This window comes from Schistocerca nitens, chromosome 2 (genome assembly GCF_023898315.1).
Source record: "Schistocerca nitens isolate TAMUIC-IGC-003100 chromosome 2, iqSchNite1.1, whole genome shotgun sequence".
NCBI lineage: Eukaryota > Metazoa > Arthropoda > Insecta > Orthoptera > Acrididae > Schistocerca > Schistocerca nitens.
In genome coordinates this window covers 1068875717-1068900910 of record NC_064615.1, presented here as the reverse complement: position 1 = coordinate 1068900910, position 25194 = coordinate 1068875717, and the positions used below count along the sequence as shown (strand labels likewise).

The 25194-nt window shown below is 42.9% G+C and overlaps 1 protein-coding gene across 2 annotated transcripts in view; it reads left to right on the top strand.

The window, feature by feature from the left end:
* The window catches only part of LOC126237456 (dehydrogenase/reductase SDR family member 11-like), a 262806-nt gene that overhangs the window by 19991 nt on the left and 217621 nt on the right, over positions 1 to 25194 (top strand). For both annotated transcript variants that reach the window (XM_049947593.1, XM_049947590.1), the window contains exons 3-4: positions 11336 to 11465; positions 15716 to 15845. In XM_049947593.1, the coding sequence (XP_049803550.1) occupies positions 11336 to 11465; positions 15716 to 15845 (260 nt within the window). The remainder of the gene's footprint in view (positions 1 to 11335; positions 11466 to 15715; positions 15846 to 25194) is intronic.

Here is a 25194-nt window from a genome sequence, read left to right as displayed (position 1 = left end):
ATGGTCTGGGTAGATGTCTGGTTATTACACATTACGACCCTCTTCAACTGTCGGCGGTCTTTGTCAGTCAACAGACGAGGTCGGCCAGTACGCTTTTGTGCTGTACGTGTCCCTTCGGGTTTCAATTTCACTATCATATCGGAAACAGTGGACCTATGGATTTTTAGGAGTGTGGAAATCACGCGTACAGACGTATGACACAAGTGACACTCAATCACCTGACCATGTTCGAAGTCTGTGAGTTCCGCGGAGCGCCCTATTCTGTTCTCTCACGATGTCTAACTACTACTGAAGTCGCTGATATAGAATACCTGGCAGTAGGTGGCAGCACAATGCACATAATATGAAAAAGTATGTTTTGGGGGGTGTCAGGATACTTTTGATCAAGTAGTATACTACGTACAGAGCCCTCTGGTTACCGGCGTATTTACACTCGGTGAATGGATAAACAAACTTTTAACGACTTGTTCGAATTATTTCACTTTTTAATTACGAAAAAAGGCACAGTTATACAAAAATCTATTCCTGTTCCTTGGCATACCTTAGACTATGCAACTGTAAATCGGAAAGTATTTTCTTGGTCTCCGTTGTGCACAGAGCATACTTTATTCGGCTGCTTGATAGGTGTATAAACTGCTTATCAGTTTATTTAACATTTTAAAAATTGTAATTTATAATGTATTTAAATGACTGCACACGTTTTAACTCGTCGGCTGATGCCGTCAGCGGCATGATAAAATTACTGATGACGCACGACAAACTCTTCTAGAACGAGGGCTTAGTTAAGTAGTTGAGTTTAACTTTCCTGCAGGGCAAGATATGCAGAAGACACCCTCAAAGAATAGCTCATTTAACTTGTTTCAAAAAATGTTACTTTTTGTTTTGTTACGAGCTTTTCAGTGCTGAAACTGTTCCTGTGTCACTTACAAGCACGTCGGGGTCTTCAAACCACTAAAAGAAGTCGGGATATCAACGCCGCTTGTGAGTGCATACCATTCATAGCGAAACTACAACTGAATTTACATCTTAGCAAAATGCTTTATGAAGAAAATGAGAAACTCATTCCGGCCAATACTGAACATTGCTATGGTGTTTTAAAAAGTTTGCCTTGCGAAACACGGTTCCTTGTCACGCAGGTGTGCGAAGAGTTAGTTGTCATGAAGCCAGTATTCACTACTTAATGTAAAATAAACTGAATTCGTCATTATGTTATGAATAAGTATTCGAGATTACGTTTTAAATGAGCCTTAAAAAGCAACATACTATTTAGTTCTTTTAGAATGTAATCATGGCGTGTGCCACGCAGAAGTAATGTAAATGGGCGTTCGTTTTGTTCAGACAGAAATAATTATCGAAGAATATTTCATTGGTCTTATTCCATCTACAGTTACAACTGTTGAGTGTTTAACCGGCGTTCTCTTGAAGTAGTTGGTAATACGTGAGATTCCTTTGAAAAGCCTGAAGAGTATGATAACGGTTCGAATATGAAATGGAAACATAAAGAGTATAAAAAAGAATAGAACACCTTAATAGTCGAACATATTTTATTCCATGTGGGTCTAATTCGTTTAATCTTATCGTGAATGATGCGGAGCTGCAGTAGCTATTCCTGTCAACATTTTGAGTATAGTTCTAGAAGTTTCCAATTTCTTTTCTGCATCTACGGGAATTTTTAAGAAGCATATATGACCGAAAAATCTCTCAGTGGTACCCGTTGGGAAATTTGAACAAATGCCGTGGAGCAGTCATAAATAAAGCCACTTTCCTCAGGGGGGGAGGGGGAGATATCGCGAATGATGTTACAAGTGCTTATCAATTTCCTGCAGCATATACGGAGTAAAGATAGAAAGCACATAAAGCATTTCCTATTCCTAATTCAAAATGACTCATTTAATTGCAAGATGTAGAGGTCTTCGTCGATACAAATACACGTATCTTGAAAATCCACTGCGACCCACACTTACCTTGTTTCTGATATTTTCGTATAAAATATGAAACACTTTACCTACTGAGGACAATTCACGTTCTCGCATATCTGAATATCATGCACTCGAATGTGGTTGTTTCACGAACCAGCTCTAAGTGAGCACATCTGAGACTTTTTGAATAATAAAGCGGAAAAATAACGTAACAAAACTAAATTACACGAAAATTAAACATAAATGTTTGTTTGTTACGAGGATGGATGCAAGGTCCCATGTAAAATACATACAAATATCGTTCAGCGGACCATGTTTCTTTCCAGAAATATTACTTACGATAGACTGTGTAGGTGTCCATAAGGTTTATCTGCATAGACAAACGAGATGTATTAATTCATATAGACGCCAACTGAATGGGTCAAAGATATATTACTTTGTATTACCCTGCATTAATTTAATGTGAAGGGCGGCGGAAAAATTAAAGAAGGTGTACTTTCATTTTTTTACAACATTTTCTTGTTTTAGTGCTAGAACATAGGTCTTCTGTTGTACGCCGTGGTGTATGGACGTATTTTTGTTCTCCGTGTGTCTAACAATTATAAAGTGGATAGCTATACGAGATTCATGTATACTTGCTCCCGTCTATGCGCATCATGAACGATTGCAGCAAGCCTTCGGATGCATGGGAATAATCCTCAATAAGACGACAGCTGCATCGTCATCGGCATTGTCGTCCTATGAGAGAGAAGAGGTAGTTATCATTAATGGAAATAGTTCAAGACTCATCATTTCAAATTCAAGTTGCAGAAGGGTTGAAAGCAGTGCCTATCGTCATATCCTGCATGATGTTTGTGTAAAAAAAAAAAACTTTACCAACTGACAGGCGCTGCTGAGAACTATACTACCACCATACCTTTCTCTCTCCGCAAAATTAATTGTATTTTTATACAAGACAGAAAAATAACCTCATATCCTTACAAATACCTGAAACATTATTTAATGAGTGGGGAAATAATGGGCTACGCGACATGGATGCTCAAATAACCAAAGGGATATTACAAGTTTAGCACCACTTGTTCTAACCAAGACGTGACTTCGAACGAACAGCTAGCATAACTCTCTCTCTTCTCCTTGTTGGCATAGTGACGACGACGTATGCTCCGTAATAGTTCATAGTTCAAGTATGTTTCTAAAAATATATGTATATTGTCCCCACTCTATTTTACGCAAGCAGTCGCTTTTGGCTGCTCTTCTTCAGGTACTGAAGACATTTTGTAATGAAAGTATAAGACACTTCCTGTAATGGCTGCCACTTGACTATGTGTCCGTGTTACTACTGCCCCTCTGACGTCTGCTAATCTCAAAACTACTTGAGTTTGCTGGCTGTCAATAGCCTACTGGACGGTGAAGGCGAAGTACCACTCCACACGCGGACAATGGAGGCGTTGAGATCAAAAAGGGGATATGTCACTCAATTGATGTTCTGAGATATATTGGAAAAAACTGTATAATTCTGAATAGCCTTTTTCCCAAACCTTATAGTTAGTCCCAAAGACTCGTGAGGAAGAATGCAATGCTATACCAACAATCTGTAATCATAGGATGAAGGCAACTAATAGAAAATGGAATTAAAAAATGACTGACATATCCAGTTATTTATTTAAACAACAGTCGTTGTACTGAAATATTGACTTAAGCGGCACAGTCTCTCCACTCGGCGTTTTGATATGCCATGGAGGGCAATAATTAAGCTTTCTTGCATAGCATAGTTTCCTTGAAGCCAACTTTAACCTGCAGATACAAGTGAATTAGTATCATAAAACAAAAATCTACATAATCGTAATACTGTAACTCTATTAAATATATGCTTTGCATAATGCCTTAAAGATTTTACAAAACGTGGATCAAAGATGTACATAATTCGGGAACGAAATGGTTAATAAAGCAATATTACAGTGGTCACGTCAGTTACCTTATAATAATAATTTGCTGTCCTTCCACGATTGGTAATGGAATTTGCGCGTGGTCTCCTTGCTTTTGGAAAGATGGGAAGAATGTAAGCACTCAATTACCCATACTGTCTATCTTTGTTGGGCATATTGTTGTATTCTGTCAACAATAGTTCCTTCTGAGCAAATGAGAACTTCTCAAAACATATACGCCGACATGTGTAAACAGATATTAGCGTATTATTAACCTATATACTCGGCGAATAACATATTTTCACCGATTTCATATATTACAACAGAAACATAAATTTCGACTTTGTTTTCATGAAAGGAATTTATATTCACACTTTAGTACAATGTTTCTACACAACTTGCTTCTGCTACAGCATATTACATTGTATTGTTGTTTTTGTTGTGGTCTTCAGTCCTGAGAATGGTTTGATGCAGCTCTCCATGCTACTCCATCCTGTGCAAGCTTCATCTCCCAGTTCTTATTGCAACCTACATCCTTCTGAATCTGCTTAGTGTATTCATATCTTGGTCTCCCTCTACGATTTTTACCCTCCACGCTGCCCTCCAATGCTAAATTTGTGATCCCCTGATGCCTCAGAACATGTCCTACCAACCGGTCCCTTATTTTTGTCAAGTTGTGCCACAAATTCCTCCCCCATTCTATTCAATACCTCCTCATTAGTTATGTGAGCTACCCATCTACTCTTCAGCATTCTTCTGTCGCACCACATTTCGAAAGCTTCTATTCTCTTCTTGTCCAAACTATTTATCGTCCATGTTTCACTTCCATACATGGCTACGCTCCATACAAAGAGTTTCATAAACGACTTCCTGACACTTAAATCTATACTCGATGTTAACAAATTTCTCTTCTTCAGAAACGCTTTCCTTGCCATTGCCAGTCTGCATCTTATATCCTCTCTACTTCGACCATCATCAGTTATTTTGCTCCCCAAATAGCAAAACTCCTTTACTATTTTAAATGTCTCATTTCCTAATCTAATTCCCTCAGCATCACCCGACTTAATTCGACTTGATGTGTCGGCAGCTGGGCCAACACCTTGTAGATAGAGCTGGCTTAAAAAGGCACGCGAGACTAACGCAGACGGGCGTGAAGTACTGGAACAGGATACGTAATTAATGCTATGAAGAAAAGTACGTAGCTGGTATAATACTTATCTTTAATAACTCATTGTGGTACATCGCACAAAGGAGACTTTAATTACAATCACTGTAAGGCTAATGGCGCCTTGCTAGTTCGTAGCCATTAACTTAGCTGAAGGCTATTCTGTCTCTCGGCTAATGAGAGAGAAAGGCTTCGTACGCCTAGTCGCTAGCTCTGTCGTCCGTACAACTGGGCTGAGTTCGAGTCAGTCTCGCGAGACCTGCCTTGTGGTGGCGCTAGGTTTGCGATCACACAGTGGCGACACGCGGGTCCGACATGTACTACAGGACCGCGGCCGATTTAAGCTACCACCTAGCACGTGTGGTGTCTGGCTGTGACACCACACGACTACATTCCATTACCTTCGTTTTGCTTTTGTTGACGTTCATCTTATATCCTCGTTTCAAGACACTGCCCATTCCGTTCATCTGTTCCATATTACATTATGTAGAGATAATTCAAACAATGAACATTGTATGACTATTTACCTGCTATCTGCACCTGTTTCCCTCCTAGGAACAATGTTTCCTTTCCGGTTGGTATGCTCCAAATCCTTCACCTTCTTTTATTTAATCACATTCCTCTTCCACAGTTCGGGGCGTCTTTTTTTCCTTCTAAATTCATGTAAATCGTCTTCGGACTGGTCTGACGGTTCCGTCGCCGAAGTCATTCGGAAATCTCACAGCTGATTGCTGCAAACCGCTACATTGCTGCTCTCATGCCTCACGTTGTTTCGTGCAATATAGGAACTTGCATCTGTGACAAGTCCTCTTTCCGCAAGGAACGTAATTTCAACACTGACTTTGACAAGGAAATATCGCTGAACAAGTCCCATTTAGAACCAACAGATGCGGAATCGTGTGTAAATACCAACTACAATAATAACTCATATACCCCAAAAATGATGACATGTCCCGTTTCTGATCTCAACGCCGCAATTACTAGTACACAGTATTGGCTGGTACTGCTGGCCGCCACTGCTGTCCCTGTATGGAAGGGGCTTAGCGTACCCGTCCGTCGTACGTCCCACATTGATTTCTGCGGTTGTTTCACGCAGTGTTGCTCTTCTGTTAGCACTGACAACCCTATGCAAACACTGCTGCGCTCAGTCATTAAGTAAAGGCCGTCGGCCACTGATTTGTCCATGGTGAGAGGTAATGCCTGAAATTTGGTATCTCGGCACGTTCCCGACGCTGTGGATTTCGGAATATTGAACTCCCCAACGATTTCCGAATTGGAATGTCCCTACCATTCCGCGTAATCACGGCGGAAACCTTTTGTCTCGAATCACCTGAGTACAAATGACAACTCCGCCAATACACTGTCTGTCCTTTGTATACGTGATACTACTGCCAACTGTATGTATGCACATAGCTATCCAATGACTTTTCTCACCTCAGTGTAAAGCATTTCCCATCCTCAGCTGTTACGGAGATCGTGCTGGCTCAGGAAAAGAGCACGGACGCTGATGACCAAATAGAATTAAGAGAGAACTGTGTGCGTGGGTACAGTGTCTTACTGGGAACACAACTTCCTGACGTTATAGGAGTAGCAACAGCATGACTTGAATGATCCTTTCAATGTGTCCCTGAACAAGCACTGGGTTATTGGACGTTACGGATTTCCCGCTCATGATTCCCAGACTTGGCCCTGTATAATGAAATTTTCACTCTACAGCGGAGTGTGCGCTTATATGAAACTTCCTGTCAGATTAAAACTGTGTGCCGGACCGAGACTCGAACTCGAGACCTTTGCCTTTCGCGGGCAAGTGCTCTACCGACTGAGCTACCCAAGCACGACTCACGCCCCGTCCTCACAGCTTTAATTCCGCCAGTACCTCGTCTCCTACCTTCCAAAATTTACAGAAGCTCTCCTGCGAACCTTGCAGAACTAGCACCCCCGGAAGAAAGGATATTGCGGAGACATGGCTTGCCACAGCCTGGGGGGTGTTTCTAGAATGAAATTTTCACTCTACAGCGGAGTGTGCGCTGAGCACTTGCCCGCGAAAAGCAAAGGTCCCGAGTTCGAGTCTCGGTCGGGCACACAGTTTTAATTCGGTCATGCATGTTTTTGCCTTGTACTCTCTTGGAATAGGATGAAGCCATTGCATCGCAGGTAACACCAGTTTGTCAACAAGAAACATAAATAGTAGTCACACCGCAGCCACACAGACAATGAGTGCTGAGACGGTAGAAAAATATAGCCTGAACAGGTGGCGTATCACTTTCGATTCTTCACAGACAAGGGACAGCCATGGAACTCAAGATTTACGTAAATGCTCAGCAGGTCATATGAATACAGCCAGCACCTCCACTCTCATGTACATCCTGGAGTCGAAGTCACAAGGAATCAGTGAGAGTATTTGAACGGTGTCAAGAAATTACCGAAATCCAGCAACTGCCACTTTGGACTCAGGCTTCTGCAGCATCTACTTGTTCCAGAGGACTCCATGTAAGCCGAAAATTGTCTCTGATGCTGCATCAGCCGTGAACATTAGTTTATGTAGCCTACGTTACATGCAGGGTGAGGTGTCTTTTCACCTCAAAGATAATTTTGCACTTGTTAATTGTATTTCCAAAAATTCTGCACCTTAACAGATAGCGACTAGACACATATTAAATGAAGACCAACGAGTTTTCGTAACTTCATAAATAACCTCATAAAGGACTTTACTTTTGTATTGAACGACCAGGGAACCACGACACCAGTCACGAAACGACACCCGCAGCGAGCGATTATGTGGTTTCCTAAGTCCAGCTTTAGGCGAAAAACTGCTAATGGTCGCAAATGACAAACTGCATACAATACTGTCCCTAATCTCCAATGAAGTTACTTGTATAGTTACCATGTAGGAAATTAAATCAAATCTGAGAGTTCATTAAACACTTATGAGCCAAAACATTGAGAGAACATGCTTAATAGCTTCTTTGTCCGTCTTTAGAACGAAATACATCATTGATTGTGGGTATCGCGGATCTGACATTTTGTTGGTAGGTTTGTGGAGGTGTGTGGCATTAGATGTCTACGTACAGGTCATGTAATTCTCGTAAATAACGGGCCCCTGATCTGCGTACGCGGTGGTGATACCCGATAGCGACCCAGATAGTTTCCATAGGATTTGCATCAGGCGAATATGGTCGCCGAGACATCAACGTGATTTCACTATAATGTACTTCAAACCACTGTAGCACCGTTCCGGCTCCGAGACACGGACAATTATCCTGCTGAAAGATGACATCGACGTCGGGGAAGACATCAACAATGAAGGGATGCAACGGGTTTGTAGCTGTCAGCATGTCTTCCATTACCATCGCAGGTCCCATGCAAGAGCAGGAGAATGTCTCCCAAAGCATAATACCGCTCCCACCAGCCGGCGACCGTGGCGCGCTGCACGTTTCCAGCCGACTCTCACCTCGATGATGGCGTTTGTGGAGATCGACCTAGTGTAGCAAAAAAGTGATTCGCCCGCAGAGCAGACATGTTTACACTGATCGTCGGTGGAATACCGATGGTCCCGTTCCCACTGCAATCATAATCGACAATGTCGTTGGGTCAACGTGTGAACACTTACGAGAGGTCTGCTGCGGAGCGTCATGTTCAATAATCTGCGATGAACAGTGTGCTCCAAAACATCTGTGCGTGCACCAGCATTGTGTTCATTCGGCAGAAATGACTCAGATCACCATCTAGCCTATTTTCCAGAGCAAACAAGCCCCCGAACCCCACGTTCTATCGCCGGCCGCGGTGGTCTCGCGGTTCTAGGCGCGCAGTCAGGAACCGTGCGACTGCTACGGTCGCAGGTTCGAATCCTGCCTCGGGCATGGATGTGTGTGATGGCCTTAGGTTAGTTAGGTTTAAGTAGTTCTAAGTTCTAGGGGACTGATGACCACAGCAGTTGAGTCCCATACTGCTCAGAGCCATTTGAACCATTTTTGAACCCACGTTCTATCAAGAGTCGTGGACGTCCAATCATTTAGCTCCTAGTGATAGCTTCACTGTCCTTCTACGTCTTTCCGTAGATGCTCACACAACAGTAGCACGTGGACATTCGATCAGATTCGCCGTTTTCCAGATACTTGTCCACAGGTTCTGCGTAATAATAATCTGTCCATATTTACGCTAGTGTGATCTCCCGTCATTGTCTGCTCCCCTTACATTCTTTTGTTACATCGTCATGGGCCCGCATTGCCACCAGGCGGCGTCCAACGTCGTGATAGGCAGTGGTCATAATGATTTGTCTTACCACTGTAAATGTTTTAACTAATTTTGGCTGCGCCTAAATGTTCGCTCCTTGTTGGAGTAACATTTAACTAAGAGTTTGTGACAAGGATAATCGTTAGTGGTGATAAGAATGATATGAAATTATCTCTGATGGTGGAAGAGGTGATAACAACGGAAATCGCTAACGAAGTATATCACAGCTTTTAGTGTCAGCTGAAGAGCAGCAGCAGGAGTTATCACTGCTGAGAACAGTGACTATCTTGTGCCTTTTCTTCCTACAAAGTGGCTGGAGATTATCTGAACTTCAGGTGCTAATCTTTCTGGACAAACGAGAAAAATAAATCCGTAAAGAAGGGAAACGACAGAAACACTGCTTCTTGTCTCCCATTGGCTGTCCACAGCAGGCACTTAAAAAGTAGTGTTGTCTTTTTTTCCTCTCATTGGCCACTTTTTGAGAACAGAGACTTCCAGATCGAAGTGAGAACTAGGGATGGCAGCAATCTGAGATTGATCGTGCATGGAGAAAGTACATAATGTGAGGGTGTGTTTTATTGTGTGTCATTATTTTCAAAAACTTGGTGTGTCATTGTTTTCAAAAACTGTTCTTCTGATAAATAAAAATTATCTTCAGATCCCTCAAGAGTTATTTAAATAGGCATTTCCAATAGCTTCGCATCCCATGAAACTTGTAACGATCTTCAGTAAAGTGGTATCATTGGACCAATGACTGTGACCAAGGGACACAACTATAGATGACGCAAGGTGAGTGCAAAGAACATTTGTGAGGTGTGCGTGGAGTGTACATGTTGACCTGCAACAGCCACATGAAATGTCTGGCTGTTGCAGCCACTCCACAGCATCACTTTTTCCGTAGTAATGGTGAGTGTAATGGAAGTGTCAGTGGCATTTGAGAAACCCAACACTGGTATAGTGAAAAACAAGAAACATTCTCAAACTGCGACGTTCATCCTATTATCCTGTCTTACTACGATGCCTGTAAAACAATTAACTGGTAGCCAAGATCGCAGGAATTCTTTTTATTCCATGATTACCGCTTTCTGCGAAACTAAAACCACCATCATCGGATCTAGGGAGCACAGAAAACACTATAAAAATGGGCTTGTATTCTACTTATGTAACATGTATACATACAAATTTAGTTACATACCTTTGGACACATACAGGTTACAACATCAAGGCAAACAATGTTGATATTAATAGTTGCCTATAACACGCAGGCCTTACAAAGGCCTGCGTATTATAGGCAACTATTAAGTCACCATTGTTTGCCTTGATGTTGTAACCTGTATGTGTCGTAAGATCCGATGATGGCGGCTTTTGTTCCGTCGAAACCGGTAATCATGGAATACAAAGAATTACTGCGGTCTTGGCTACCAATTTATTGTTTTCCAAGCATCTAGGTCGCTCCCACATGAGCACAATGTGCTCCCTACAAAATTACTACAATGCCACCTTACATCGCCGGGTTCCCGCGTTCGATTCCCGGCGGGGTCAGGGATTTTCTCTGCCTCGTGAGGACTGGGAGTTGTGTGATGTCCTTAGGTTAGTTAGGTTTAAGTAGTTCTAAGTTCTAGGGGACTGATGACCATAGATGTTATGTCCCATAGTGCTCAGAGCCATCTGAAACACCTTACATCGTACTGAGGGAGACCGTAGTCCGTCTATACGCGTGAAACACACTGGTCGATCAACATATCGATCGTGGCTTCTTGATTGTGCTGCATCCTGCAAATCACCTTACGAAGTGTGTCGAAGTGTGGTTGAGAATACTTTGGGTATCTCTACCATTTGCCCGACTTGATGTTCCTTTCGCAGATGGCGCACAGGAAGAACAAACGTCTGTGAGCCTCTGTATCGTTGAAATTTCTCCTCGTAGGCAGTTGACAAGATTTATGTGGCAGGAAGTACCCTTCTTTGCACCTACACTCTCCGGATGTTAATAGCAAGCTTGTCTTTTAACGTCCGCCACAGCCGTTGCATGAGCTAGTTGATATGGCAAAACTTTTAAGCTAGTACAGTAAAATTACTTTTATTCTTGTGACCAGAGGGCAAGACGGAAACCTGGAAGCGCATCCTGGACGTGAACGTGCTGGGTCTGAGCATCTGCACCAGGGAGGCAGTGCAGGACATGCTGAGCAGGGGCGTCGACGACGGCTTCATCATCCACATCAACAGGTGGGCTTGTGATACGTCTTCTGACACAAATGTACTCTTATTTCTATTATGTTACGTGTATATGTTATTTCTGAAGTTTTCAGTCTAAAATACATAGTTTTGGCACAGGTTTCCGATCGTGAAGAAAACGTTTGAAGGAGTTTCTCACCCCTACTGGAAGGAAAAGCAGAAGCAATCATGGTCGATGCTTAAAAAAAAAACTACACAAAACTTGCACTAATAGCATAGCCAGATAGGGAACACACACGACACAGATCTGTAAGTCCACGGTAGTGGTGATAAGTTGAGAAAACCGTCCCGAAACACCTATGCTACAAAACGCCAGTTTCCTGCGCAGGTACCCCGACATCAATATGGGATATGATCACCATGCACGCGTACACAGGCCGCAAAACGGGTTGGCATACTTTGGATCAGATGGTCGAGCAGCTTCTGGAGTATAGCCTCCCATTCTTGCACCAGTGCCTATCGGAGCTTCTGAAATGTCGTAGTTTGAAGACGTGCAGCGATACGTCGACCGAGAGGATCCCAGACGTGCTCGATTGGGTTTGGATCTGGAGAACAGGCAGGCCACTCCATTCGCCTCATATCTGCTCCGAGATGGCAGCTAGGTGGGGCCGTGCGTTATCATCCATCAGGCGGAAGGTGGGAACCACTGCACCCCTGAAAAGGCGGATATACTGGTGCAAAATGACGTCCCAATACGCCTGATCTCTTACAGTTCCTCTGTCAAAGACATGCAGGGGTGTACGTGCACCCACACCATCAAACCACGACGTCCATACAGCTCCCTTTCAAGGACATTAAAGGATTGGTATATGGTTCCTGGTTCACGCCAGATCAAAACCCGGCGAGAATCTCTGTTCAGACTATACCTCGACTCGCCCGTGAACATAACGTGGAACCACTGTTCCATTGACCATGTACTCGTTCTTGACGCCAAGCTTACGGGCTCTCCTGTGACCAGGGCTCAGTGGAATGCACCTTGCAGGTCTCCGGGCGAATAAACCATGACTGTTCAGTCGTCTGTAGACTGTGTGTTTGGAGATAGCTGTTCCAGTGGCAGCGGTAAGGTCTCGAGCAAAGCTACCTGCCATTTTCAACACACAGTCACCATTAGCACGTCTGGAAACGTCTGCACACTTATCGCTGCACCGTACTCTGACATGCACCAACATACCTCTGCGTATGGGGACTGCTGCCAGCGCCACCGTGCGAGGACCGCAGGTCAAATGCACCGCATGGTCATACCCCGAGGTGATTTAAACCCGCAAACCGCCCACCAGAGCGTTGTTTCACCATGTATCAGATTTATCCTTAATTTATGTACTTTTGAGGCGGCAATCATCAATGAGGTGTAAAATACACTGAGGTGACCAGTGTATCGCGGCGGACGTCATTTTCCTGGTGTAGTGTAGCAACTGGACGTGATATGGACTCGACAAGTCGTTGGAAGCCCCTTGCAGAGATATTGATACATATTGCCTCTATACCTATATATTAGTGCGAAAGTGGTGAAGGTGCTGGATTTTGTGCACGTACCGACCTCTCGATTCTGCCCCCTAAATGTTCGGTGAGATTCATGTAGGGCGATCTTGGTGGCCAAATCATTCCTTCGAACTGTACAGGAGCTTCAAACCAATCGCGAACAACTGTGGCCCGATGACATGGCACATTCTCATCCATTAAAATTCAGTCGCTGTCTGTGAACATGAAATCATAAGGTCAGTGAGTGGTTGAAAATGGTCTCAAAGTAGCCAAACATAAACACGAAATTTCCTGGCAGATTAAAACTGTGTGCCCGACCGAGGCTCGAACTCGGGGCCTTTGCCTTTCGCGGGCAAGTGCTCTACCATCTGACCCACCGAAGCACAACTCACGCCCGGTACTCACAGCTTTACTTCTGCCAGTATCTCGTCTCCTACCTTCCAAACTTTACAGAAGCTCTCCTGCGAACCTTGCAGAACTAGCACTCCTGAAAGAAAGGATACTGCGGAGACATGGCTTTGCCACAGTCTGGGGGATGTGGCTAAGCCATGTCTCCGCAGTATCCTTTCTTTCAGGAGTGCTACCGGGCGTGAGTTGTGCTTCGGTGGCTCAGATGGTAGAGCACTTGCCCGCGAAAGGTAAAGGTTCCGAGTTCGAGTCTCGGTCGGGCACACAGTTTTAATCTGCCAGGAAGTTTCATATCAGCGCACACTCCGCTGCAGAGTGAAAATCTCATTCTGCAAACATAATCATTTCCAGCCAGTGACCCAGTCCACCCCATGTAAACACAGCCCACACCATTATAGAGCCAACCCACACAACCATCTTGTGCAGTGGTTTATGGACAACCTGGATCCATGGGTTCGTGGGATCTGCACCACACTTGAACCCTAATATCAGCTCTTACCAAATAAAATCTGGACTCATCTGACCAGGCAACGGTTTCCCTGTCGTCTGGGGTCCAACCATTTTGGTTACGGGCCCAGGAGAGGCGCTGCAATGTGCTGTTACCAAAGACATTCGTGTCGGTCGTCTGCTGCCATAGCCCATTAACTTTATCTTTCGCCGCACTGTCCTAACAGAAACGTCTGTCGTACGTCCCACGTTGATTTCTGCGTTTATTTCACGCAGAGTTGCTTGTCTGTTAGCACTGCTTCTCACAGTCGTTAAGTGAAGGCTATTGGTCAATGCGTTGTCTGTGGTGAGAGGTAATGCCTGAAATTTGGTGTTCCCGGCTCTCACTTGACACTGTGGAGCCGGCCAGAGTGGCCGTACGGTTCTAGGCGCTACAGTCTGGAATTGCGCGACCGCTACGGTCGCAGGTTCGAATCCTGCCTCGAGCATGGATGTGTGTGATGTCCCTAGGTTAGTTAGGTTTAAGTAGTTCTAAGTTCTCGGGGACTGATGACCTCAGAAGTTAAGTCCCATAGTGCTCAGAGCCATTTGAACCATTTTTTTGACACTGTGGATTTAGAAATATTGAATTACCTAACCTTTCGAAAATGGAATGTCCGACGTATCAAGCAAACTCTAACGATCATTCAGCGTTCAAAGTCTCTTAATTCCTGTCGTGCGGCTATAATCACTTTGGAAATGTTTTCGCATGAATCACTAGAGTACAAATGAATGACAGCTCCGGCAATTATGTTAAATACGCCGAAGCTGTCCGACACCAGCCGAGATGAGGTATTTTGTTCAGATATTGTAACTCAGTCTTTTCATCGCGCAATTTGAGGTAGATCTTTACTGTCGTACTCAGAATGATAGCGTCCAGTGCCGTCACAGTGAGGTAAACAATTTAATTCCGGTGTACGGTGGTTGTTTGAGTGCAAATTGTTTTCACCCTACCTACTTCGTCTTTCAAACGAGTTCATTGACATTGTATAACTGCCAGAGAGACGGGTGGTGCCTCAGTTGTAAGTGCTAACGTGCTAGTGTGTAAAGATGTCATGGTCACTTTTGTGTGAATCTTTGCTCAGAACGGTATCAGAAAATGTAGCAGGTTAGTAAAGAGACCTCTCACAGTTACTCCGATCATTGGGCCAAACCAGTGAGGGCTTAACTAGAACGGTAATTATAACAACGCTATGTATGAAGTATTCACCGCATACTTGGCACATTAACAACCAATTACTCCTGATGGATGTGATGGCTGTAATGAACGAAAGCTCACGTTTTTACTCCGATTTGATGGATCAAGAAAGTCGAGAACATCTTAAATATGATGTCATCAAAAGAAACTTAGTTCCCATAATAAAACTGTGTCGGTATTATTCCCTTGGAAACGTAAACCAACAATAAGCGAGGCTGAAATGTTATTAGTATAAGAACATCCAAATTATGTTGCCATGTGGAGTGTAAAAATATCCATCGGGAAGAGTGGCAAACATCGAATGTTAAGTTCACGTAATTTGTTTCTATCAGTGTTATGAATTCATATGATCATGGAGCTTATTAGTACTGCATAGAACGGGCTAAATACAATTCAGTAAATCATAAACGGTGGTTGACGCGCTGGCTCTAGATCACGAAAAGTAAGAAATTGTTGTGAGAGAGGAATAACAATCAATAAGGAAAAAGATTTGGAAGATGAATAAGAAAGTAGCAACTTACGAAACAGGCAGAAAAGTAGCGTCGTGCATTTCGCTGCTGTATTATTACTTTAATTAATCATCCAAGATTGAGCCTCAGGTACTGATTTCCCATGCATCTCAGATGTCGCAGATTGTTTCTGAAGTGGCAACCTGTTTCCTAATTTTCAGTGTTGCGGGACACACACCACCGACTTTAGAAGGTATGGCGATGTACTTCGCCAGCAAGCACGCCGTCAAAGTATTGCTCGAAGGATTGAGGAAAGATCTGGTCGCCAAGGGCAGCAAGATACGAGTTGGGGTAAGTTATCCTTTAGATACCGCACATGTGTAACGGACAAGAACGCGTATGCTTTTACATAACTGATAGTTGCATATCACTACTGTTATGAGTCTGTTTATCTGTCCCAGTGTTCCCGACAGAACTCTTTTTGCAAATTATCTGGGAACATGTATTCCAGCAGTACTTAGTAATCCATCTAGTAGTATCCACTAGTTCTCATAAATAAAGAAGAAAAAGACAGATACAACAAATAAAAATGCTATAAGACGAATTGAGTGCGCGTAACTAAAGTGTAAGACACATCACATATGATTCATAAAACAAGAAAAGAATACCGAATGAATAATCAGTGTTTGAACACAGACTATATAGTCCACGTCCAAACTAGTGTAGGTCAATTAACATCAAAGCAGATTTACATAACCATCAGTACACGGCGTTCGTTATGATTACTTTGTGCTCCATGCGATGGGAATGCCATTTGTCCTACGTAGCTGGTCTTTGCATTACTCTGTTTTGTGTTAGCAGAAGAGCCAACGCCGTGTTACGAGTGGAGGCTGAAGTGCACGCGTTTTAGCTCACGCAGGCTGGCGTGAGGAGGGAAGAACTATACTGACGTGAGGTCTGGAACATGACAAGGAATGAGAATTTAGAAAGCGGACATAATTAGTTTGATACTTAACTTTAATCCATTAATGATGAACGTCGCTCTTGACGGTACATGACTCACAATATTATCTGTACTTATAGTAACTGGATATGGCGCCTTGCTAGGTCATAGCAAATGACGTGGCTGAAGGCTATGCTAAACTGTCGTCTCTGCAATTGAGAGCGTCTATAGACAGTGAACCATCGCTAGCAAAGTCGGCTGTACAATTGGTGCGAGTGCTAGGGAGTCTCTCTAGACTACACCTGCCGTGTGGCGGCGCTCGGTCTGCAATCACTGATAGTGGTGACACGCGGGTCCGACGTATACTAACGGACCGCGGCCGATTTAAAGGCTACCACCTAGCAAGTGTGGTGTCTGGCGGTGACACCACACTCTGGGTCTGAGTTAAAATGCTGCAAGCTACAGCACGGCTATAGTGAGCATTCCAAACATGATATATGAGATCAAGGCATATAATCAGGGTTCCCATATTTTGTGGTGCATTTGTAACTAGATTCTTCCAGAAAGCAAAATGTTTATTATAAGTGTCGAAAAACAGAAAGGAAAGCAGTACTTGCGAAGCGAGTGAGGAAAGTTTGTAGCCCATTCCTAGTATTTTTCGGTTTGCATATTCAGCATACAGCATAGGGAACCAAGGAGATATTCAGGACGGGAATTGCAACTAAGGAAAAATAAATCAGAACTTTTTAATTTTGAAAGAAACAGCAGTTCAGCAGCATGAACAGTGTCTTGAAAAAAGAGTTGTAGGAGGCACATCAACAAAAGTAAAACAAAGCTAATGAAATGTAGTAGTATTAAATCAGGGATTAGATTAGGAAAAGAGATATTAAAAGTAGAAGCTCAGTTTTGCTACTTGGGGATCAAAATAACTGATGACGGTCGAAATAGGGAGTATTCTCAAAATATTAGGTAAGGTAGCTCTTCTACAATAATCTCTTTTATTGTTCACGAGTCTAGTCTAATAAATGTCGATGTATGCTGTCAGACGAGAACGGGAGGGAAATTCGCCACACTAATGGCGAAATTCCCTCAAGAAGTACGCTTTATTATACAATAATATATCACAGCATTGTTAAGTAATTTAAAATTAGGATTAGATTAGGAAAAGAGATATTAAAAGTAGAAGCTCAGTTTTGCTACTTGGGGATCAAAATAACTGATGACGGTCGAAATAGGGAGTATTCTCAAAATATTAGGTAAGGTAGCTCTTCTACAATAATCTCTTTTATTGTTCACGAGTCTAGTCTAATAAATGTCGATGTATGCTGTCAGACGAGAACGGGAGGGAAATTCGCCACACTAATGGCGAAATTCCCTCAAGAAGTACGCTTTATTAAACAATAATATATCACAGCATTGTTAAGTAATTTAAAATTAATTCTTTGTCGTTTCACTCGCAGCACATATTTATACACTTTAGCAGTCAAAACAATAATTTATTTATACTTACAGTAGCGAAAACGGATCTCAGATGGTGGAGACGGAAAAATGTCCCCTGTCTCAGTGTCAGTCCTCTCACGAAATGTGTTCCACTACTGATTGTGAGGACAATAAGTAATTTTCTGTGCTACCACCAGATGTCAACGTAGAATGGGCATACTTTGAATCAATTTTTCTCATGATAGCCAACAGATGGAAGTGAGTGCTAGCAGATCTGTTGCAATAGAAACGCAAATACGGCGAACTTCCCTCCCTGGCAAACATCCCTCCCTCTACCTTATATAACATGCAGATCGGCAAAGCCGGCCAGGGTGGCCGAGCGGTTCTAGGCGCTACAGTCTGGAACCGCGCGACCGCTACGGTCGCAGGTTCGAATCCTGCCTCGGGCATGGATGTGTGTGATGTCCTTAGGTTAGTTAGGGTTAAGTAATTCTTAGTCCTAGGGGACTGATGGCCTTAGAAGTTAAGTCCCATAGTGCTCAGAGCCATTTGACCCATTTTTTTAGATCGGCAAAACCAAGAAACTTATTGCTGAAGAAGAGGAATTTGTTGACATAATGTAAATTAAAGTGTTAGTAAGTCCTTTCCAAGGTACACTGACAGAAAAAAATGGCAACGCTAAGAAGGAGGTGCGACATGCACGAAAGTTGGTTGGCGTCTGAAGCATGATGTCTGTTCACATTTCGCGCCACTAAGAGCATGCCAATCAGGTTTTCTTTAAATACATGCTGTAATGGTAGAGAACGTTAGTTAAGTCTGAGACTGGACGTGGCGAGTTTATGTTATTCAAGAATGCATTTAAGACTCAGTTTGAACAAGGTCGTGTAACAGGGCTAGGAGAAGCCGAATGCTCCTTCTGCAACATGGCAGAAAGACTTGGCAGGAAATTAGCCATTGTAAATGACTACTGGTAGCGGTGGCCGCGAGAATGTACGCTCGTAAGAAGAATGCACTCCGGACAGTCACCTGATACAAATCGGTTACTTCAAGGACAGCTCCGACCAAGACGACCTGTTTTCTTTACACAAAATAATTGGTTACTTAATTCCAGAATGAGATTTTCACTCTGCAGCGGAGTGTGTGCTGATATGAAACTTCCTGTCAGATTAAAACTGTGTGCCCGACCGAGACTCGAACTCGAGATCTTTGCTTTTCGCCGGCAAGTGCTCTATCAACTGAGCTACCGAAGCACGACTCACGACCGCTACTCACAGCTTTACTTCTGCCAGTATCTTGTCTCCTACCTTCCAAACTTTACAGAAGCTCTCCTGCAAAACTTGCAGAACTAGCACTCCTGAAAGAAAGGATATTGCGGAGACATGACTTAGCCACAGCCTGGGGGATGTTTCCAGAATGAGAGCTTCTGTAAAGTTTGGAAGGTAGGAGACGAGATACTGTCAGAAGTAAAGCTGTGAGTACCAGCCGTGAGTCGTGCTTCGGTAGCTCAGTTGGTAGAGCACTTGTCTGCGAAAGGCAAAGGTCCCGAGTTCGAGTCTCTGTCGGACACACAGTTTTAATCTGCCAGGAAGTTTCAATTAATTAAATAGTTTTTTTACAGTTACTACTTCATATCTAAGAATTCATCTATTGAGCAGGAGGAGTTATCATTCAGAAATTCTTTTAATTTGATTTGAAATGTTGGTTGGCTATCTGTCAGACTTTTAATACTATTTGGCAAATGACCAAAGATTTTTGTAGCAGCATAATTCACCCCTTTCTGTGCCAAAGTGAGATTTAATCCAAAATAGTGAATATCATCCTTTCTTCTAGTGTTGTAGCTATGCACTTCGCTGTTATTTTTGAATTGGGATGGGTTATTAATGACAAATTTCATAAATGAATAAATGTATTGCGAAGGTACTGTGAATATCCCGAGTTCCTTAAATAAATGTCTGTAAGGTGATCTTGGGTGGGCTCCAGCTATTATTCTGGTTACACGCCTTTGTGCAATGAATGTCTTCTCTCTTAATGACGAATTGCCCCAAAATATGATGCCATATGAAAGCAGTGAATGAAAATAGGCATAGTAGGCTAATTTACTGATATGTTTATCACCAAAATTTGCAATAACCCTAATAGCATAAGTAGCTGAACCTAACCGTTTCAGCAGATCATCGATGTGTTTCTTCCAATTCAATTTCTCATGAATGCACACACCCAGAAATTGTTAGTATTCTGCCTTTGCAACAGACTTCCGTTCATAATCTATATTTATCAATGGTGTTACGCCGCTTACTGTACAGAATTGTATAAATGTTTTCTCAAAATCTAGTGAGAGTCCATTTGCAGAGACCCACTTAATAATATTCTGAAAGACATTACTTGCAATTTCCTCAGCTGATTCTTGCTTCTTGGGTGTGATTACTATACCTGTATCATCACATAAAGAACTAACTTTGCATCTTCATGTATACAGAGTGGCAAGTCGTTAATATATATTAAGAACAATAAGGAACCCAAGACTGAACCCTGTCGGATCTACTACTGAAATTATCACCTGGGGTGTGATTCTGTATGACAGGAACACTCTCGTGTTTATCCCACGCACCTTGACTGCAAAATTGTGCGTCAGTCTGGTGATTCGGCCTGGTGGCTGCCATTAATGAACTGCATTCCTAGGGATGGTTTCCAACAAGATAACCCTCGTGCACATACTGCAGTTGTAACTCAACATACTCTGCTGAGTGTCGCCATATTACCTTGGCCTGTGCGATCACCAGATCTGTCTCCAGTCGAACATATACGAGACATCATCGGACGATAAATCCCTCATCATCCACAAACGGCATTAACCGTCCCTGTATTGACCAACCAGTGGCAACAGGCATGGGACTCCATCCCACAAACTGACATGTGACACCTGTACAATACACTGCGTGGACGTTTCCACGGTTGTGTTCAACTTTCTGGTAGTTACATATGCTATTGATGTTACGACACTTCATATTTGCAACGGCTTTTCTCGCGCTTACATTAACCTGTGACCTTGGAATGTTAATTGTTGTGTACATAGTTCCGCGTAGTCAGCGCGTACACAACTTTCCCACTAGAGCGCGCCCCGCTAAGCACAACAGCGCAGGCGCAGCGCTTGTCCGTCTCCGCACTACGAGATGGCGCTGCCTTAGAGACGGACCAAATTCTGCTTCCGCCGATCCGCGTATTAATATGTTATGTAGCCAATGAGATTGCTGCTAACGTAGAACCTCTTCTCCTCCCGGATCACACTCGCGCAGTGATACCTGAACGTTCGAGGTATTATAATGAGTGTACAGACCTCCGATTGGTCAGTCTGCAGTTGTCTGCACCAGTCTGTACCAGTCTGAATTAGTCTGTACCAGTCTATAGTCAAGTTTCAGTCTGCACCTAAGAAGCTTATCATATTCCAGTACATAGCCATGAAGAGAAATGAATAGACACTTTGTCAAGTATCAGAGATATGTGAGAATAAGATTAACGTACCAAGACCAAAGGAACTTCAGATTGTCAATTGTAAATAGCATCCAGAATCAAGTTACGTACATCTACATCTACATCTACATTTATACTCCGCAAGCCACCCAACGGTGTGTGGCGGAGGGCACTTTACGTGCCACTGTCATTACCTCCCTTTCCTGTTCCAGTCGCGTACGGTTCGCGGGAAGAACGACTGTCTGAAAGCCTCCGTGCGCGCTCTAATCTCTCTAATTTTACTTTCGTGATCTCCTCGGGAGGTATAAGTAGGGGGAAGCAATATATTCGATACCTCATCCAGAAACGCACCCTCTCGAAACCTGGCGAGCAAGCTACACCGCGATGCAGAGCGCCTCTCTTGCAGAGTCTGCCACTTGAGTTTGTTAAAAATCTCCGTAACGCTATCACGGTTACCAAATAACCCTGTGACGAAACGCGCCGCTCTTCTTTGGATCTTCTCTATCTCCTCCGTCAACCCGATTTGGTATGGATCCCACACTGATGAGCAATACTCAAGTATAGGTCGAACGAGTGTTTTGTAAGCCACCTCCTTTGTTGATGGACTACATTTTCTAAGGACTCTCCCAATGAATCTCAACCTGGTACCCACCTTACCAACAATTAATTTTATATGATCATTCCACTTCAAATCGTTCCGCACGCATACTCCCAGATATTTTACAGAAGTAACTGCTACCAATGTTTGTTCCGCTATCATATAATCATACAGTAAAGGATCCTTCTTTCTATGTATTCGCAATACATTACATTTGTCTATGTTAAGGGTCAGTTGCCACGCCCTGCACCAAGTGCCTATCCGCTGCAGATCTTCCTGCATTTCGCTACAATTTTCTAATGCTGCAACTTCTCTGTATACTACATCATCATCCGCGAAAAGCCGCATGGAACTTCCGACACTATCTACTAGGTCATATATATATATATATATATATATATATATATATATATATATATATATATATATATATAAGCAATGGTCCCATAACACTCCCCTGTGGTACGCCAGAGGTTACTTTAACGTCTGTAGACGTCTCTCCATTGATAACAACATGCTGTGTTCTGTTTGCTAAAAATTCTTCAATCCAGCCACACAGCTGGTCTGATATTCCGTAGGCTCTTACTTTGTTTATCAGGCGACAGTGCGGAACTGTATCGAACGCCTTCCGGAAGTCAAGAAAAATAGCATCTACCTGGGAGCCTGTATCTAATATTTTCTGGGTCTCATGAACAAATAAAGCGAGTTGGGTCTCACACGATCGCTGTTTCCGGAATCCATGTTGAGTCCTACATAGTAGTTTCTGGGTTTCCAAAAACGACATGATACTCGAGCAAAAAACATGTTCTAAAATTCTACAACAGATTGACGTCAGAGATATAGGTCTATAGTTTTGCGCATCTGTTCGACGACCCTTCTTGAAGACTGGGATTACCTGTGCTCTTTTCCAATCATTTGGAACCTTCCGTTCCTCTAGAGACTTGCGGTACACGGCTGTTAGAAGGGGGGCAAGTTATTATTTTAATAATTGTGTGTGAGAATTAATCAAGTTCTGTTTAAAGTTGGTCGCCGTCAATCTGCTACTCTAAGCATGCAGGTGGCATTTCTATCGTCTGACCTAACGGCAGAAGATAAACACGCCACGATAAGACCACGAGACATATTGCTGACACTCGCCTACTTTGTTAGTGCGACAAGACGATCTGTTGGTGTGTGTACCGAAGGTCTTACAGTACGCACACCACATTAATCATTTAAATATGTTATCTAGACAAATGTATTCTGAAATTCCATTACTCTGCATCATTTACGTTTTATTGTTGTCGTATATTTCCGTCATTGTATTTCTATGAAGTATAGCCTTTAACGAATGTGAAACGTGGGCGATACACAGTTAGAACAAGAGGAGAACAGAAGCTTTTGAAATTTGGTGCTACAGAAGAATACTGAAGATTTGATGGGTAGATCACGTAACTAACGCGGAGGTACTGAACGGAACCGAGTAGCAAAGAAATTTGTGGTACAACGTGACTAGAAGAAGGGATCGGTTAGTAGCACACATTCTGAGACATCAGTCGGTCACCAGTTTCATACTGGAGGGAAGTATCGTAGAGGGAGACCAAGAGATGTATACAGTAAGCAGATTCAGAAGGATGTGGGTTGCAGTAATTGCTCAGGGATGAAGAGGTTTGCCCAGGGTACGGCAGCATGGAGAGCTGCGTCAATAACAGTAACACGAATAAGGGGCAACAGTCATGTACACAACAGTGAATGGAAATTATTAAAATTTTCAAAATAAAAGCATATTCCTGTTTAGATTTACATGATTACTCTGCAATTCACATTTTAGCGCTTGGCAGAGGGTTCATCTAACCACAGTCATACTATCTTCCTACCATTCCACTCCCGAACAGCGCGCGGGAAAAACGAACACCTAAACCTTTCTGTTAGAGCTCTGATTTCTCTTATTTTATTTTGATGATCATTCCTACATATGTAAGTTGGGCTCAACAAAATATTTTCGCAATCGGAAGAGAAAGTTGGTGACTGAAATTTCGTAAATAGATCTCACCGCGACGAAAAACGTCTTTGCTTTAATGACTTGCATCCCAACTCGCGTATCATATCTGCCACACTCTCTCCCCTATTACGTGATAATACAAAACGAGCTGCCCTTTTTTGCACCCTTTCGATGTCCTCCGTCAATCCCACCTGGTAAGAATCCCACACCATGCAGCAGTATTCTAACAGAGGACGAACGAGTGTAGTGAAAGCTGTCTCTTTAGTGGACTTGTTGCATCTTCTAAGTGTCCTGCCAATGAAACGCTGGTCTTTCCAACTGACGTTGTTCGTAATTTTAACACCCAGGTACTTACTTGAATTGACAGCCTTGAGAATTGCACTATTTATCGAGTAATCGAGTTCCAACGGATTTCTTTTGGAACTCATGTGGATCACCTCACACTTTTCGTTATTTAGCGTCAACTGCCACCTGCCACACCATACAGCAATCTTTTCTAAATCGCTTTGCAACTGATACTGGTCTTCAGATGACCTTACTAGACGGTAAATTACCGCATCATCTGCGAACAACCTAAGAGAACTGCTCAGATTGTCACCCAGGTCATTTATATAGATCAGGAACAGCAGAGGTCCCAGGACGCTTCCCTGGGGAACACCCGATATCACTTCAGTTTTACTCGATGATTTGCCGTCTATTACTACGACCTTGCTGACAGGAAATCACGAATCCAGTCGCACAACTAAGACGATACCTCATAGGCCCGCAACTTGATTAGAAGTCGCTTGTGATGAACGGTGTCAAAAGCTTTCCGGAAATCTAGAAATACGGAATCAACTTGAGATCCCCTGTCGATATCGGCCATTACTTCGTGCGAATAAAGAGCTGGCTGCGTTGCACAAGAACGATGTTTTCTGAAACCATGCTGATTACGTATCAACAGATCGTTCCATTCGAGGTGATTCATAACGTTTGAATTCAGTATATGCTCCAAAACCATACTGCAAACCGACGTCAATGATATAGGTCTGTAGTTTAGGGGTTAGTCTTTTCCTTACTAGTTTTCCGTCCTGAATCTTTGTTTTTATGCGCAACGAGATACAAAACCTGTATTACCTTTACAATACAATAACATCTAAGGTTGCAAAAGGCGGAAATTAAACCAGAAATCTCTTTGAAGGTTATCTGCATTTAAAGTAGCATTGTTGAAGTGTTTTTATTTCGCCTTTTCATTTCTTATGCGGTGTAATTTAATATACGTGAAATGCAC